Consider the following 18,909-nt stretch of genomic DNA (forward strand, 5'->3'; position numbering starts at 1 on the left):
GTTGTTAGCACGCATATTAGTTTTAGCTGGAGGAGATCTTAACCGAGCGGGGAGGTATCACACAGAACTAGTCTGCAGACGATTAGTTTCTTTATCCAGGAAAAGTAGAGGGAAGATTTAGAAGCTGCTCTGGGGAAAACGTCAGACTGCAATCACAAATAGCCATAAGTTCAAGCAGCTAAATCATCTCAAAGGCACTCAAGAACCAATTTTTCCAATTTAGCAACAAACGGAAAAAGACTTCAGCATGAAGTCTCATTTAAAGGTCAAAGATATCAGGGTGTTTGGAGGAGAAATAACTGTAGGGTTGTTGTTTTTTCTTTGCCATTTTTAGAGGATATTAGACAAGTGATATTTGTCACAATAGTTAGTATTTATTAGCATAATGGTAAACATGGTGGGAAAAACGCTGCTTTGTAAACTATGAAACACAATTGCTGCTTTTACAAATAAAACATAGTTGGGATCTGGAAGGCCATTGGTTCCCAAACCTTTTTGTGCCGTGGCCCCCGAAGACCTTTAGTTTCTGGCTGTGGACCCCTTTTTGCAAACCCACAGACAATGATATTACATAAACTTTAATGTTTAGGATGTTTTTCATCACTTTTTTCAGTATCTAATTGTCATTACATTTGTTTAGCAGAAATTCTGCCTCAAACTTTCTGATTTCAGTCAGCCAGGAGCTATTAGCAGGACAATTCTTTTTCTCTTTTCCTTATTAAAAACGTGTCCATTTTGCTCTTGCTATGCTAGCTACAGGAGCAAAGCAGCTTGATAAAATTGACTGTCAGCCAATCAGAAAGAAAATAACATTTCAGGACATTATTTTAACTTAGATTGTATAATAATGAATGAATAATGAAAAACAAAATATTAAAAAGTTCTGATTAAGAATTTTGTTTGTTTCAATTTCTTGATTTTTCAGTTTTGTTTTTCATTTCTACTCTCATGCTTTCTGAGGCCCTTCTAGCGTCCCCTGGTGGCCATGAGGACACCGGTGTCATCATGACATTTATAACCTAAAGCTTTAAACCTTGGGTTGTGGTGCATATGCTTAGACCAAACAATGTGTTGCTTCGTGTTTTCTGGCAGAATCCACTGAAGGAGTAAATGAAAGTGGAGTTAGATGAAAAGCCAAGTAATCAAACTGATTACAAAACATTCTCCTGGGAACCCAAAACCTGTGCAGCAAATCTCATGTAAGTCTGTCCAACACTTGCAAAGATGTTCCAATAATGTTGTGATTCTGGAGGAAAAGATCCAGGATCAGCAAAGCGTTAAGACCCACAGTAGGATAATGATCCATTTATAACTGAGTGATAATAGAGAAATGGAGGCTTGTCTCTGTTACGCTCAAAACAAGGAGACACCATGTAGGTTTGATGAAGTTGTCTGTGTGGTGTGTCAAAGAAAAGAAATAACATTTTCTGGCACCCCTGGTAAAAATATGCTAAAAGCAATGTATTAATCTTGTACTGTACTTGTACTGTATTTAGCGCAATGTGATAAGGCCATTCAGTTTAACAAGGGTCCCTGGACGCTTAAAGGTCTCCAGCATCACAGATCCTCCACTGTATTTAACAATGGGTGTTTCCCAGAGCAAACCAACCTGTTGTTTTGTGTTTAAAGGGGCAGTATTATGTAAAATTTACTTTTTTGACTTTACATTATGTTATACTTATAATGTTATTTCTTCATCAGAAACATACCTGGAATGTTGATTTGATTCTTTTATGCAGGTTTGAGAAATCCTTTCATCTCTCATGACAACAATTCAGCTATGCAAAACGCCTGGGTGCACATAGGACCGCCTTTGAGGACAAAGCTCCTCCTCTGAGCTGCATATTCCAAGTTTCCATCTCACAGAGCAGCCCTTCCTCACAACTCCCCCACTCAGCTCCTTCAGACTAGCCAGCAGCAATTAGCAAACACCTGGTGGAATTGCTCATCAGCTGAGCTCATCATACAAGCACAACACTGGTAAAAACATTGTTATAGGGTTAATAGAGGAGCCATGTTGTGATGACTTCCTGAAGGCAGAGTTTCAGAAAGAGCAGAAGCTTCTTAAAGAGACAGAGACCCAATTTTAAAGGCATTAAATTACAAAGTCAAACAAAGACAAAGATCATTCATAAATGCAGTGGGTTGACCCTTCAGTTGATTGTGAGGTGTAATAATCACCTGTAGAATGGATGATCTGAAAGAGGGTTTAGTCTTAACTCCACATGCTTAAGTTTGTTCATAGCACAGGCTACGAATCTTTTACCATAGAAAAGTCGGACATTCTTTTCCTTTCATGATGTGATATTTGAAAAGAAAAATCGCTTTTGGCAAGAAATGACGTAGGCCATTATTTTTTGGAAGGTGACGATAAGTTTAATAGGAAATAACCAGACGATGACAAGACTGAAGTTAAACTGTTTAGCACTTTCCTAATGATACCTGCCTCAAAAGCCACATCCATCCAGTCACACTCACAAACACACACACACACACACACACACACACACACACACACACACACACACACACACACACACACACACACACACACACACACACACATAATGGATCTATTGGCAACTTGTAGCTACAATTTTTGCCCAGGGAAAGCTGGAATTGCACCTACAACTTGGACTGCATGAATAATCCCATCCTGAATAAAACAAAAGAGCCATTTTGCTGATTTTTTTGGGGGGAAGGAGGTTTATATACTTTGTATTTATTTTTTTATTATTTCTTTCTACTACATTGCAGCATTTAGTATTTTAAGTGTAAAGATTGATACAAAGTAAATCTGCAGTAACAGTAAACCTTTTCTTGTTTTTGGAGAAACCAGCAATCTGTCAGTGCTTTTCTTTTTAGTGAAACTCAAAAATAAACCTGGGGTGAATGCTGAGTAATTTAAAAACTGCATCCCTGCAACACAGCAGCAACATTATACCAGATTTTGAGTAGGAGTCTGGCAGGGCTTGAAACACATTTTCTGGAACTGCCCTGAGGTATGAAGCAGCAAATTTAGGGTTATTTGCATTTTCAAGCTCTCCTCCGTCCTCCATCCTACCGCTAAGAGAACTTCTGATGCAATGTGTTCATTTAAATCTTTCATAAGCTTACATCTTTCCTTCCATTCTACAGTCTCTTTCATTCTGACCCAGTTGTTCATGTTTGTTATTTTCTGTAGTGTTTTTAAGTGGGTTTTATATTTTATGTATGTTAATCACTTTCAACAATATTTAAAATCATCAATAATGATGCAATTGGCATTAATTAATGTTTCCCATATTTTAATAACAGTAGAAATTCAGCGTCAAACAAGTATTAATGTGTATTGTAAGGCAAAATAAACTAGAAATAATGCAGGCATTTTTCCAACTTCACCAAAACTATGTCTAACCCGTTCAGTCATCCAGCCACTGGTGGCGCTGTTATAAAAATGAATCACTCCAGAAGCCACTGCCTGATATGGCTTCTGCACCCTCGCTACTGGCCAAGCCTTTTACATCCCAAAACCTGATGGAAACTTGACGTGGAGTAATCAAATTCAGCGGTAAGTTGCTTAAAATTCATGTTGTTTGTATCCTTTTTGTCACTGATTGTTAATTTTACCTCTAAAAATCTGTTTTTAGTTGCCGTGTTGTCTACCTTAACACTTCCATGTTCAAGGAACAGAACTCCATTCTAAAATTTGGCTGTTTTTGTAATGAAACTACTGATTTTTTTGGTTAATATTTGAAAGGTCCTTAATAATTTGGCTTAACTCCCATTTATCCACTTATTTATTTTTATGGTGTTTTGGACATCTTTTGAAATACTAATAGCATTGCTATTAAAGTGCCTATGATGCCTGAGGTCATCTTTGGTTTATGGTAACAGAGTATTGAATGTATTTTTAAAGGATGACTTGATGTCTTGTTGCACAACAAATAATTATTGAACGAGCTAATTTGTAATTAATGTAAAACCTAGTTATAAATGTATAAGTAGGAATTACATTTGAACTATTACTACTAACTTTATATCCGATTTGTTAGCTGCTCGACTTATAATATTATTTATAAGTCATGTTTTTTGTTTTTTTTTACCAGAACTTGTGTTTTTCTTTCTTCTTATATTAGATAAATCCAGCCAGCTGGGTCAGACCTGACAGGACGGGGCATTCAGTAGATAAGCCACTCATGCCGACTTATCTGTTCTTACTCACACATGCAGGCATGTACAAAGAGAGCACGGTTCTAACGGCGGATATTTTTCAGAAGCAGTGTCCAGATAATCTTAATTGATAATGAAGTGCATCCTTGGAGTATCTGTTCAGAAGACAGAGCAATTATTAATATCACATTATGGATTATATATAATGCATCAGTGATGTATATAGGACAAGACAACAATTATGTGGTGCTATGGACTGACCCACGGTTGTAATCTTACTGACACATTGTTGATATTGAATAAAACTGAGACTTTTCTGAGCATGGACCTGCCCCTCCCAGATTTCCTCTAATAAATTCCCTGAAAAGGAATCACCTGATTCAAATCTTCCTTTAAGGGGCTGTATTGCCACTGTAATCAATTAATTATGTTACCTTCAGTTGCTATAAATATGACTTTGTAATTTAACACCTTAAATTTGGGCCTCTGTCTCTTTAAAAACTCCTGCTCGTTATAAAACTCCGCCTTCAGGAAGTCACTACAACATGGCTCCTCTATTAACAACATTTTTAACAACATTTTTACCAGAGTTGCACTGAGAATAAGCTCCTATAATTAGCAGGTGTGCAGTTCCACCAGGTGTTTGCTAATTGCTGCTGGTTAGTCTAAAGGAGCTGAGTGGGGGAGTCACAGGAGAGGGCTGCTATGTAAAGCAGAAGCTCAGAAACTTGGAAACTGCAGCTCAAGGAAGGAGTTGCATCCTCAAAGACGGAGCTAGGTTCACTCAGGTGTTTCACACAGCTTAATGGTTGCCACAGGAGATGCAGTACTGGATGAGGACGATGTTAGAGTGGAGCAGGAAATGTGTGAGATCTGTGAGATGGCAGTGAGGTGTGCTGTAGGAGTGACAGAGGAGTTGAAGGTGGAAATGGGACTGCATCAAGAATCACTCTGAGCCCCTTTCTGGTTTGCTTTGTTGATTGACAGGATGACAGATGAAGTCTGTCCATGGAGACAATAGTTTCCATGAGCTACGATGTTTGCAGATGACATGGTGATCTGCAGTGAGGGCAGGGAACACGTAGAGGACAAGTTAGAGAGGTGGAGGTATGTACTGGAAAAGAGAGGAATGAAGATTAATCGCAGCAAGACAGTCCAAGCAGGGTGGAATGGGTGGAGAATAGCATCAGGTGTCACCAAGCAAGGAAGGAAAGGTAGTGTTTGGTTTAGAGACAGTAGCTGTGTTTCCATTAACAATAAAATTGCACAAATTTAGATAAACTTGCTAAATGGAAATGCGCTAATTTTGAAAAGACATTTTTTTTTGTATGAGTTTGAGGATGAGGTGGTGTTTCGACCGTATTGAAATGTGTGCATGTCGCAGTACTTCAACAGAAATACTTTTCAAAACACGAGTTATGCTTGTTTGCATACAGCAACAATGTGCCGTTAGCACTGGCCTTCTTGGACAATGTGCAGCTGGCTTTGGAGCGCTCAGCATTACATGGTTCATAAAGAATTGTAGGTAATTTGAAAATTTTGAATCCATAGCTCTTCTGTAAAATTGCCGACTACAATTTCCCCAAAACGCAGCACATGTAGCCACTCTGAAGTAGGCGGGGCTTGTCGCTAAGCAAGACGCAGACGTCTCCTGTGATTGGCTAAATTATAAATATATCTAACGTAGCTGTTTGCAGCCGTCGTTGCCATGATTTTTAATAATTTATTGCATAAACAGACATTTTCATGTGCGACTCATATTGGAATTCTTATTTAATGGAAAAGCTGCAATTGCAAAATTGTGTTTTTTCGTCAATAGGCAGGAAGCTGATGGGAAGACCAATAAAGTAGAATTATGTGGTGAAAGAGAGCATGAAGTCGGTTGGTGTGAGCATAGAGGACAGAGAGAACAGAACCAAACAGTGACAGATGATTCACTGTGTAAAGATACACAACACAAACAGAACCAATGCAAAGGCAGATCTTTATTTCTCTACCAGAGCATTAAAAATCCAAATCCTAACGTCTTGTTGATGCTATATTTAGAGGGGTCCTTCGGAGAGCCTACTTCCTGCTGAATCTCCCATTATAAATAAATTACCTTTCCCCCCCAAACACACCACACCAACACATCTGCTCGTTGACTCATCAGCCGAAGTGGCTCTCATCCAGGTCAATAATCAAACACTTGCACAAATAGCTATTCTCCTCCAACAGGAAGAGATCAGATAATTCAACCTCCTATTATTAATTATCATTGTTTGTATTCATGATCCTTAGAGAGAAATACTGAAATTGGATAGAAAACGTACACACAGTGCTATGTGATGAAAATGTTTCAGCCACACAGTCTTTTGGGGTCAAAACGCTACGCTCAGATCATCACTTGTTCACTGAATTTTTCTGGACCAAAAGTGCAATGGAGCAAAGCACAGCTGGTTGCCATGGGAGACTCAAAGATTTCTCAAACATACAGGAAAGAATCAAAGGAACACTCCAGGTATGATTTTGATTGGTAACTTTATCATTTGACGTAAAACTTAAAGAAGTAAATTTTACATAAATTGACTTCCCTTTAAAATCAAATGTAGTTAAAGTAGTTTCAGTCCTAGAACAGGCAGTGGAAATGCAAGGACCTAATAATGGCTCCTGGTTTCTGGAAAAGCTTCCTGAAGTCCTCAAGATTAAATTCACTGTGAATTGGCGCTACATATATAAACTGAATTGAATTGGATTTAAATCCAGTCACATTTTCTTTACGTTGGGAAATCTGTTTACCTGATAAGTCATGACTAATGTCATTCTCTCAATTCGAAGCTGTTAGCATTCACAGCATTAGCTTAGGGAAGACCTCATCTGTTTCATGAGCATGTCCTGAATCCAATCAGGCGGTTTTCTTATGTTATTTTTCTGCTATGTCTGACACGTTTATGTTCACGTTTACATAAATCCATCAGCCACCTGCCTGTTTGGTCATGACAAGATACATTGACTCCGGCTGATTACTTTTATGAGAATGCATCTGGGTCAGCTATCTTCTAAACCTCGGCGCTCTGACAGTAATGTGAACATCAATACCTTTTACATAATGAGGAGGAGGTGCAGCTCCGCTCCGGAAGGCGTCTCTGTGGGGAAAGCTGCACACACACACACACACACACACTTATCATGTTTTACTTGTTATAGATGTTTCATTTGTTTCAGTGATAAGAGCTTGCTGACACATGGTCAGCCCAAGTTCCACTCAAACTTCCTCAGGTAGAGTGCTTGCAACAAAATACTTCAAACAGTTGTCTGACCGTGATTCAAAATGGCCGACGAAGAGGCTGTGCAAATTGCACCAACAAAGGATTCTGCGTTGTTTTTGTCAAATTTTGAGGCTTTTCCAGACTCAGATCTATGGAGCTTTGTCATTCCATCTCATGTAAAAACATAAGCTTGTGAATTTACAGCAGATATTCCAACAATGGTCAAATTTTAAATGGTAATAACCAAATACGATCCAAACCCTTTAAAAAACTTGTTCACTTCCTGGCCTGTGGTGGCGCTGCAACAAGAACTATTGATGGAAACATACAATATCTCTGAAAAAGACAATTTACTTTTCTATGAAATGTAAATGAATGGAGTGTCATCAGATCTGAGCAGTTGTAGGATCTCCCTTTTATCTTTGGTAAAAAAAAAAAAAAAAAAAAAAACCAACTTGTGTGTTTGTTTTGGTTATATTTACCAGGAATGCCCAAGTTTTTAATACACTAATCCTGGAAACCGGCCCTTAACTACATGCAACCCAACTAATTGTCAAATTATCAAATTCTAACACTTTATAAGTAGCATGTGACTTCAAAAAGGCACTTTTATCCTCAAAGTTAGAATCTGGGATCAAAATTGTAATATCAGAAGGGTAAAAACGAAGTTAAAATAAATCCTGACAATCTAATGGTGCTTTTGAAAAACGATCTAAGAAAATATAGTGCTCTCCTGGATTTACCTTTAAGCCCTGTTACATTGCAAACTCAAAGAGATGTTCCAATTATAATCTGAGACACTCTCCTTATTGTTTGCATGTACCTGTGACTTTCTCTTGCTGTCAGTGCAATTACATTCTGCAGCAAGGAACCGTTTTTTTTTTTTTTTTTATACTCCACATACAATAATGTTCACATTACCCCGACACCAATTAGAGAAGCAGACATGAGTATTTAACACTGGTTCTATGAGGCATTCAGAAGCTAACTTAATATTTCTTGTTTCACAAAAGCATGAAACGAAAAACAAGATGGGCAAATCTAGTTCACATGACAAAATACAACCTTTTGTTGGCCATAGCAACATGATCTAAAGGGAGTGTTTAGTAAAGGCTCCAAATGGCTTGCTCTTCAAGAAATAGTCAATTTGCCCTTTTAGGACCGCATCATCAAAGAGCACCGCTCAATGCAGTGAAGACCGCTTGATGCTTCCTCTGTGTAAGCGATGATAATGACCCAGAAGTTGTCATCCAACCATCAGCAGGTGGCCACTAATCGCCACAACATCCGCCGATCGATCACCAGCCACCTGACGTAACCTATAGCAACCGGCCGGAATCCCCAACGGGTTCTTCGGCATCAGCAAAGACGGCCGCTGTTGTTGACTGTCACCATACGAAGGAATTTCAGTCAGTTCCAGCATCACAGCTGAGAGTGGGAAAACATGAGGAAGCTTGTATATCACACAGCACCACTGACAGCCACATCACAGGGTAACACCTATCTGAGAGGAACCAAGAGGAGGAGAATTCATGAAAACATCCCTGCCTGGAACCAAAAACCACATATCAAATGACATGTTCCTTTTTGTTCCCCTCCTTTTGTCTGACATGTTTTTACTTTGTTTCCAAATTCAGAACTTTGCATAGGCTCGGTTGGGATTGGGAACCAAAGTTGCAGCATTTGCTCCATTTTCAGCAGGTGCGGTTTGATTTCACACGAGTCAAACCCTTTAAAAAACCTGTACCCGGCCTTTGCCTGTGGTGGTGCTGTACCAAGAATTACTGAAGGAAACGACACAACCTTTTAAGAAGACACTGAGCGCAACTTCCTCCCTCACGAATATAAAGAAAAATGGAGTGGCGTCAGATTTTAGCGTTTCTCTCTCATCTTCTCCTGCTGTTGACAGTTTTAACAAATATATATAAAAAACATATTTTTTTTAAAAGTTACCTCAGCTTCAATTAAATTGTGCAAAATGAACATCCGGTTTCTGTGATGAACACAAACACTAATACACTCATAAAAATGGGAAAATTGTTGCATTTACTACATTTTAACGAGGAGTGGAAATCTTTTTATCTCAATATTTTAGCATTTCTAGCATTTTAACAAGTTCTACTGACTTTCCGATGACTGACTAACCCACAATCAACTCTGTGTGAAAAATGGACCTCCAGGGCTTCGAATAAAATCAGGGATTTAGTTGCTCCTACATTCAAAACAAGTCAACGCTGTGTATACAGTGAACTCGTTTGAAGAACCTGCTCTGCTGTCTTTCCTGTACTCTGGTCCCCGACTGTTTTTACACTTCTAACAGCCGTCACATATCCAGAGAGAGAAGGAAGTGACAAGCTCAGCTCAGCAGTAATTGGCCAACTGGCAGGCAACACAGCGGACAGGCACCAGGGAGGAATAAAAAGGAACTCTTTATGAAACAGAGGTCCAGAAAACTGCGGCGGTGCCGTCGCTGGACAGAGCCGCTCTGCTTCCCTGACATGATTCAGAGGCCACACATGTCATTAGTTGGATTGTTGAGAGGGAATAATGGATTAGTTTGACTGGGATGTAAGTAGGCTTTGATGAACACATGACACAGCTGTACGTTTAATGAGCTGCACAGAGCTGCAGGAGGCAGACGGCTCACTTTTACTACTTGGCTCATCAGTCTGGCTCCGTCACACTGCAGCAAAAACCACTTGGTTTGTTCTTCATATGTTCCATATATGTAAGCTCAGATTTTTATTTTTTTTTACTGACTAGGAACATTTCTAATTAATATCTCAAAAAAAAAAATTATGGTTTCCTTTTGTAGATAGTTTGAGTATATTTATTTGTACAAGATTAGGTTTAGAACATATAAACAAAGAATGAATTTAGGTCAAATTAGATTAGATTAAATTAATTGTGATTGCACAGTAAGCAGTACAATGACGTCTGCTTAGAGCTTTTATAAACAGTCAAGACATAAGGCTAGATAGAACTATGATCTGTGAAAGAAAAAAAATAAATACAATAAAAACAGATTTTTATCTAATCTAATTATGACTAATTTAATCAAGAGTAATTAGGTTTTAATTACCTTTTAACTAATGATAATAGGAAATAATAGCAAAAATGGTAATCTTTGTGATTAATAATTAAATTGATCAAACTAAGTGGTTAAATCAAAGAAACAGCTATGCACATCAAGAAATACTACTACAGGTTAAAAAAGTTCAGGACAGAATTTTTAAAACGCCAGTTGATCAAATGAGGCTAAGATTCATCGAATCTTTATGTGGTTGTTCAACCCGACTGATAAACTAACCACAATTTTAGTTCTCCAAAGACAAAAAACAAACTACAACCAATGTCAATCAGTGTCAGAAGCTTCCTGTGGAAAATAGGATGCAATAATAATAATAATAATAATAATAATAATAATAATAATATTCTCTTCTTTTGCTTCAACCTGAGCTCTTCTACTGTCGTCTTCTAACTTTTCCGGGGAACATCTGGCAGTAATCAGTTTAACAGAACTTGCAGCATGAAGTAGGTTAAAATAAGCTCCTAACATACCAAGCCCTGCCCTCTTGATCAAGAACAGATGAGAAACAAAATGGAGAAAACCTTGGAGCAGCGGTGATCCTCCCTAGCAGAGGCTGGCCTGATAAAACGACTCTCAACATCTGACCAACAACTTATCAAGGAGTTCAGAGAACAATCAGGAACATCTAGAGCACTGCATGTCTCACCTGCTTCAGTTAAAGATAAGATTCATGATTCAGCCATGAGAAAAAGGGACTGGGCATAAATGGCATCAATGGGACGGTTCCAGAGGATTACCAAGCAACATCCATTGAAGGATATGAAGGAGCTTCACAAGGAGAGGCCTGAGGAGTCGGCGCATTCAAGAGCAACTATGATCAGACAAATCCCAGACATGGGTTGCATGTGTCATATCTAGGAGAAAAGGGAAGTAGAGTGAAAAGACTTGAAGTCCAGTTAATGACGTTTTGAGGTGCCATGTCACCTACTGGTTCTGGTCCACTGTGTTTTCTAAAGGGGGAAACACAGTTTTTCACTCCAAAAGGTGACACGTGTTCCTGGCTCCGCTCATCATTATACTCCTCCACTCCAAGCAGTTCTGTGATTGCAGTTGACATGTCCGCCAGTCTATTGCAGTGGTTCAGATGTTTGGTTTGTGAAGTTTCAAGGTCTGGCCTTCGTTCATGCAATGACGTAAATAATGGTCCAGTCTACGAATGTGGTTCGCAGTCAATCAAATCGCTTTCTTGTAACACCTGGTATTACAACAAAGTATTGTCAAGACAGGGATGAGAGACACCAAAACCAACAATGCAGATGACCTTGAGGCAGCCATCAGCCTGGGCTTAGATTGCCCCTCACCAGAACCACAGGCTGACCTCCTCCATGCCACGCTGCACTGATGCACCAATTCATGCAGCATGATTCCCAACCAAGTATGGTGTGCATAGAAAGGATGATACTTTTCTGAAGAACTGATGTAATATTCTAATTTTCAGAAACAATGAAGCCAGGCAGCATGACAATGATCTGAAGGAAACCACTAGACCACTTAATAATTTAACAAATATACCTAGTCTTTCAAAGTTTGTAGATATGATTTTTGCTTTTGGTTTTAGTTTTGTCAAACATAGCAATCATACACACCTGGACAGAGTGAGAGGCATTAGGATAAGATAATTAGGTCTATGGTGTATACCAGCAACACAGATGAATCACAGGGATGTGCAGGAAGAGGTGGATGTGTGTGTTGTGCACCCCTGCCTTCGCAAAGTAACTTGTTAGGATTTAGTCACCAGATACCTGTAGCTTCAGGCTAACTCCCAGCATCTGCTGCCTCAGAGTAGTTCAGCATGAGGAATCTGCAATGACGCTACTCAGCAGAAGGATTCTAAGGTGAAACAAGGTGACACAGTAAAGGTGTACAGGGAGACTGCACGAAGAAAACAAAACTGCAGAGGTTCTCTTGGTGTAAGCCTGTAATCCAGTTTTTGTGCCACTGCCGGAAAAGACATTGAGATATTGCCAACTATCTCAAATATTCATATGGTTTTGGGATTGGCTGTTACATGGTGTTCCCCTTAGAGGTCTATTACACTTTAGCCTATCTGAAAGAAAAATACACAGCTAACTACAGAGGGACCTCAGAGATCCTTGCAAACTGACAGAAAAAGTCAGGCTGAAAGACTGAAGCACACAGTCATTCCAGTGAAGATACAAAACTACAAGAAAAAGTTCATTTCTAATGAAAATGTTATATCATGGCAATATTTAAAACCCCTTAAACTACTGACACATTTACATTAGATGGTTATTTCCATCCAAGAGTCTTGCTATGTAGAAGGCAGTGGGTGAAGGGTGACATCATTCCACTTCACACACCAGAAACACTCTGTTGTTACTAACAGCGCTGGGCACAGTTCCGCTAATCTGCTAATGCACAAATAGCAAAGCTAATTTTTGGGTTAGCATGTTTGGTAACTTTGAAAACAATTAACGCACTTAGCTTAACCTAAATAATTTTTCCAGATAAATTCTATAAAAATTCATTTACTTGGGTACACACAGTACAGAATACACACACTGTGCGGACAGTTGAGATTTTATAGTCAAGCATAGTGATTACTTGTCATGACAAATACTGTCAATTCTAGTATAATCCAAATGAATACTAGAAAGTTTTCATTGGGTTGGTGCTTGCTTCAGAGCTGTAGTCTCATGAGCAGATATAATCTGAATTAAAGTTAATTCTTTAGCATTAGCTTCTGCTAAATATTGTTTATGTCGTGTTTTAGTGCCAGAAGAACAAATATTTATGGTTAGCACAATTAACTTTTTAACTAGCAGTGCCAGACACTGTTTGCTAAAAAAGAAAACATTTAAACTTCATTTTGTTGTATTGATGTGTACACTGTCATAGTTTACCCAACGACACTTTGTCCAGATTTACATAACACTCCTCATTTTGCAGTGGGTATTTCAAATGTGATTGTCATTGTTTCAGACTGTCACCTACCACCACCCCTCAACCGTGGAAATAATAAATTCTCTGTTAATATAGATCTAATGCTAATATTAGGCCATATTAAAGACTTAGAACGTTGTGTTTGCTCAAACATCTGTAAGATTCTGAGCATTTTTTTTTTTCAAATTTAAATTGACCAAACTGTAAGTAACCAGGGAGGTTGAGTCACGAAGGGTATCCAGTAGCGAAAACATTGTGCATTCAGCTGTGTAGTGGGGAGGCTGCAGTAGTGGTCGGTGCTAAAAGGACAACAAGGTTTTGATTTGATTGAGTCCATGGCAGAGAGGAAGGATTGAAAGAAAAATGAAAGGCAAGATAGAAGAAAAGAAGGAAGGATCAAAGAAAAGGATGAAGAAACCATAGGAAAGAATAAAGTATTTGTGGATTTTTCTTTGGAATGCAACTTTGAATTATTCGTGGAAAACTTGCCCATTTTCTTTTGAAATATTCAAAAGAATATTTCAAATATTTTGAAATATTCAAAAGAAAATGCAGTATATCTGAAACATTTGCAAGCAACCAATCCAGGAGCAGCATTTGTTTTGCTTCATTGACTTTCATTGATTGGCTGAACCCCCCAGAGTGAAGATCAGGAGCACAGCAGACGCTAGCTCCTGTGGTAGTGGAGAAACGGTTTCCACTGTTCGTATGAATGCACACTAAGGTATATTTGGTGTTTGGATAATTAAGACAGGTAACTAAGAGCGTTTTTAGCGGAGTATTAAATATTAGCCCAATATTAGCAGGCCAGATGTGGTCTACAGCCCAAGTGAACAGTACTGGTTGATCTTAATGTGACAGACTCACATCGTTGTGAAAAAGCCTTTGACCACTTGCAGATTGTGTCTGTTAAATTTTTTGTATCTTTTTCAACAATAGTAGTTCTATCTGTGAATTGTGGGGAAAAAAAGACTAAATGAAGGTTTTAGAGTAACCTCATCCAACTCTAGAACCAAACCCGCTATAGATGCTATGGTGAGACCCAAAGAGCATGCCAGGACTGCAGTCATTATAGACGGCACTTGCTGTTAGTTGGGGTGCAACAATGTCTAAAACTCACAAGAAGAAACAAGATTTTAATATTACTTTCAAGAAAACTTCAAATACAAAATTATGCTACAAAAAGGTCTTTATTCTGCATTTTTATAGATTTTGCCACCAATCGATCTTTCGTTTTCTGATCAGTTTTCATCTCTTCAGACAGTTCTCTCACTATGCATGGTCTGCTGTACGGCATTTCCCAGTTGCTTTTGACAGAGTGGGCTGTGATTGTCGTGTAGCTTAACGAACCCTTACACATCCATCTAGCGGTTGTTATGACAACACTTTCCTCCTCTTTTTGCATCTAAACAACTTGGAGTACTTAAACGTTTTTCATGCCTTTTCTGTCGCATTTATAATTCCAACTGGAAACATAAAATTCTGCCAAACAAATGATTCAAGTGCAGTTGGGACATCTTCTGTTCCAGCTTCTTCAGGCAAAGCCGCAGTCACCGCACAAGATTTATCTCAACGAGAAATATTATGATATTGTGATCTTGTATCCACCCCAGGTTGTTAAGTTATTGTAATTTACGGTTCAAGTAAAGCTCAGGTTGGTTTGGGGAAAATATTCCCTAAAATGTGAAAACCTTATTGTTATGTATTCTTCACTTTTTTTTTGTTTTTTACTGATATTAAAACAAAACATTTAAGCAAGAACCAAAGCAAATCTGTAAGGGGGCATATGCTTGTTCACAGCTCTGTAATTATGTCCTCTCTATCTCTTCCCTCCCCTCCGGCCCCCCACTGTGTATCTTATCCTTCATCCTCCTCTCTCCCCCTCCTCATACCAAAGCATCGCTCCCTCTCGTCACACACACATTTCTTTCTCTGTTCTTTTCTCCTTGACATTCCCTTTTAGCGCCTCTCATCACCTTATCACACCTCTCACACCCTCCTTCCTTCTCCTCCTGTGCCTGTAGGTCACGGAGAGCTGATCCAGCCTCCTGTTCCTGAATCTTACTTAAACTTGAGCTGTGTCAGCCCGCCTGCAGCAGAGCTGTAGCAAAGCCCCTGGGATCCCGTGACCTTAGAAACGCAAGTTAGACAAGTAAGCATGGTACAGCTAAAGAAGAACGGAGTCGATGAGAAAGGATAATAAGGGGAAGCAGACGGGAAAAGCAACAAAGACAGCAGATCCAATTAGCCCAATAAATGATAATTGCCATACATGAAGACTTCCTTGATTTTCCATTTAATATATATTTTTTAATATATCTTGTGATATGACAAACATGACAATGTCTCTTGTCAAAGTGAAGTTTGTCTCAGAAACTGTATACTCAGGGTTTCCACCAGTGTATTATTAGCATGGCGGGCCAAAAGCCCACCAGACTAAGCACTGTTTGTTTATTTTAAACAGGGTTTTTTATACACCAGTAACAGTAAAAATGGCTTAGTCTAAGTTTATAGTTGACGCACTGAACACGGCGCAAGGGGATTCGCACCAATTGCGCCGTTCCAGCAGCTGTCCGTTGCCATCATACGCTAGTATTTCCAAATTGTGATGCCTGATTGTGCAGCTCTGAAATTTTGTAGCTTTTAACATTGTTCTAACACAAAAACGTGGGGGGTGCTGGTGGACTCCCCTAGTGGCCCTACCACCAGGCTTAGTAAGTTTCCTGGGCGAAACTCTGCTAGTTGCATCACAAATTTATTTTCGAAATGTCAAATGTCAGTTATATCGTCAATGGAAATGCAGCTACTGATAAAGTTCTGCTACTAGCATGAAAGCTTTGGCATCCATGACAATTTTATAGTTTTTATAATATCACAATCTGCCAGCTTTATGTCTCTGTTCTTTATGTCTCTTCGTAGATCCCTCTATAAGGCCACACCAAACCCAGCCTCAGGAAGCCTGAGGTTTCCACTCACCCATGGCAAAGAATGGGATTCCCAGCAGTGTGGAGTTGAACTTCCCATCCGATATGAAGAAGATCCCTGCAGCTGTCACGTTGGCGATGCAAATGGTCAGCACGCCCAGGAGGCCGAGGAAAGGCTTCCCCCTCAGGCAGTCCCGCATGGAGCTGGAGATGGTGGCAGCCAGGAGCACCAGAACCAGACTGACCAGAACCTCCCCTTTGGACAGCATGCCGGTCTGGTGGAAGTCCCGCCAAAGGCTGAAGGAAGTGAGCGACTGGATGTGGAGCTGGTCGGTCGGGTGCGGCGTCTCGGTCGTGGACAGTCTGGTGACCAGAGCGCAGAACTCGTTCTCCCAGCGCTCTGCGATGACATCTTGCACCACAGGGCCGATGCTACGGAGGTAGTATGTGATCTGGACGGCCCGGGCAAACTTGACCTGCTGGTCCCGACTGTTGGGTGAGAAGGACACCCCTCCAAGCTGGTGGCCAATGAAGGACACACGTCCATCCTGCAGAGAGTTCAGACATTTCAAATTAGTTGAAATCACAACTTTGGATGTGATACTTGGACATCAGGGTTTCTCTCAGTGAATCATAAGCTTGGTGGCCCACCAGGCTGAGCATCGTTTATTTATTTAAATACAATTTTTATACACCAGTAATAGTGACGGTAAAGACAGATTAAGCTGGTAGTTAGATAGTGGATGCGTTGAACTGGGCATGAGGAGATGTAAACCACTCACCTGTTGGACTCAAGTTATAATTTCCAAATTATGATGCCTGCTCTTCCACCAGGATTTTTATAACTTTTAACATTTTTAACACAAGAACACAGTGAGCTGCTGCTGGATTGCCAAAGCACCTTACCACCAGGCAGGCATTATCATTTGGAAACAATAGTGTGTGAGGCCAACGTGCAGGGATGGCGCTGTTGGTGCGAACCCTGCACTCCTAGTTCAATGCGTCCTAAACCTAGCTTAATCCTTCTTTACTGTCACTATTACTGCCTTGTAAAAAACCTTATGTAAATAAACAAATAATACTCAACCTGTGGGGAGATGGGCAAGTAAAACTTGGTGGCCCGCCAGGCTTATGGTGCACTGGGTTAAACTTTGTGCCTGCAATACCATGGAATGTTGAACTGAAATGCTTCTAAGTGTTATTCACATATTGCTGTTGTCCACTTCACATTTATAATCCCATTAGGAGAATATTACAATTGATGGAACCTCCGATATTTTAGCGATATTTTTAAATCTCAACTGCCATGGCAACAGTGGGTTTGGGATCACCCAGATTAGTCAGGGTGGGACAAGCTGGACTGGTTTTGTTAGACTGGTGGATTATTAATTTTCCAACAATACTAACTCATTTCAAGTAAATCTCAGCAATAAAATAACAATTTTGTGTGAATATTTGAACATTTCATTAAACTGACATGTTCAGGCTCTGATACGGTGAATAATAGGACAGAATAATAAGCTACAAATGTTTCTTTAGTTCTGCCTTCTCCCCTCTGTTCTTGTTCGTGGAAATGGACATAAAGAGGAGAATGGGGAAGATTTTTGTCTGTCACTTCAACTGATTTAAAATACTACCAGTCAAAGTATTCCTTGATATGTATTTTTACTGTCATAAGCTTGGAAGCCTGGGGTTCAAGAGGCAGGGCACAAACTTTTACCAAAGGACAAATTTATTTTTGGATGGTTTAAGGAAGCCGGAGTACCCGAGGAGAAAACATGCAAACTCCATGAGGAAAAATCCCAACCAAGGTCATTCAGCATAATTATCAGGGATACCTTCCAACTGTGAATAAAAACGATTTCCTCTTAAAGTTAACCTTGTAATGTAGTAAAACGTAAATAATGTGCAAGGTGGTTTTTTTTTATTTTTTAAGTCCAGTTCAGTTCAGCTTGACCAACAAAGTTAGTGACCAATCAAGGCCCATTAGTTGAAATTGATTTAAATAAATTATTATCCAAATAAAACTTAAATAAATCCTATTAAATCACAATATTATCTAAGCCTATTTTACATGCTTACTGTGTTATCAACTAAATAATGTTATTTTTGGTTTGTTCAAGACACTTTATTCTAAATATTAAAATCTAGTTAAAATTGAATCAGTTTCTACTTCACCTGTAAATAATTCAAATCATTCCCAGTAATTTCACTTCATTCCAAATAACATAGCCCATAATACCAGCTTCACTATGCATTGCTTAGCCACTTCCATAGGATTTTTCTGTTAGCATGGCTTTGTTGCTCTGCTCTAATGTAATTTTAATTTACCTGCCAGCTTCTAAAGATCAAACAAAATGAAAGTACAGCAGACAGCAAAACAACGGTACATATTTGAAGCGCTTTCTCCCAGGAGCAGAGCTAAAGTTGAGCTCAGCAAAAAGAAGCCCCCTTCCTTTTTTTTTTCTTTTTTTTTTTTTAATACAAAGCGTCTCCATTACAAGTGCAGAAATAAATCCCAGTCGTGACATCAAAGAGCGGGATGAGGCGTAAGAAGTCAGGCAAACGAATTAGCCCAGACAGCCTGTCA

General features: G+C 39.3%; 1 protein-coding gene across 1 annotated transcript in view; it reads right to left on the reverse strand.

The window, feature by feature from the left end:
• ptchd4 (patched domain containing 4) overlaps positions 1-18,909 on the reverse strand; it is a 42,900-nt gene that overhangs the window by 9,897 nt on the left and 14,094 nt on the right. The window contains exon 2 of the mRNA XM_015019050.1: positions 16,372-16,867. Within this exon, the coding sequence (XP_014874536.1) occupies positions 16,372-16,867 (496 nt within the window). The remainder of the gene's footprint in view (positions 1-16,371; positions 16,868-18,909) is intronic.

This window comes from Poecilia latipinna, unplaced genomic scaffold (assembly GCF_001443285.1).
Source record: "Poecilia latipinna isolate Pla-1442-1.1 unplaced genomic scaffold, P_latipinna-1.0 Scaffold2364, whole genome shotgun sequence".
NCBI lineage: Eukaryota > Metazoa > Chordata > Actinopteri > Cyprinodontiformes > Poeciliidae > Poecilia > Poecilia latipinna.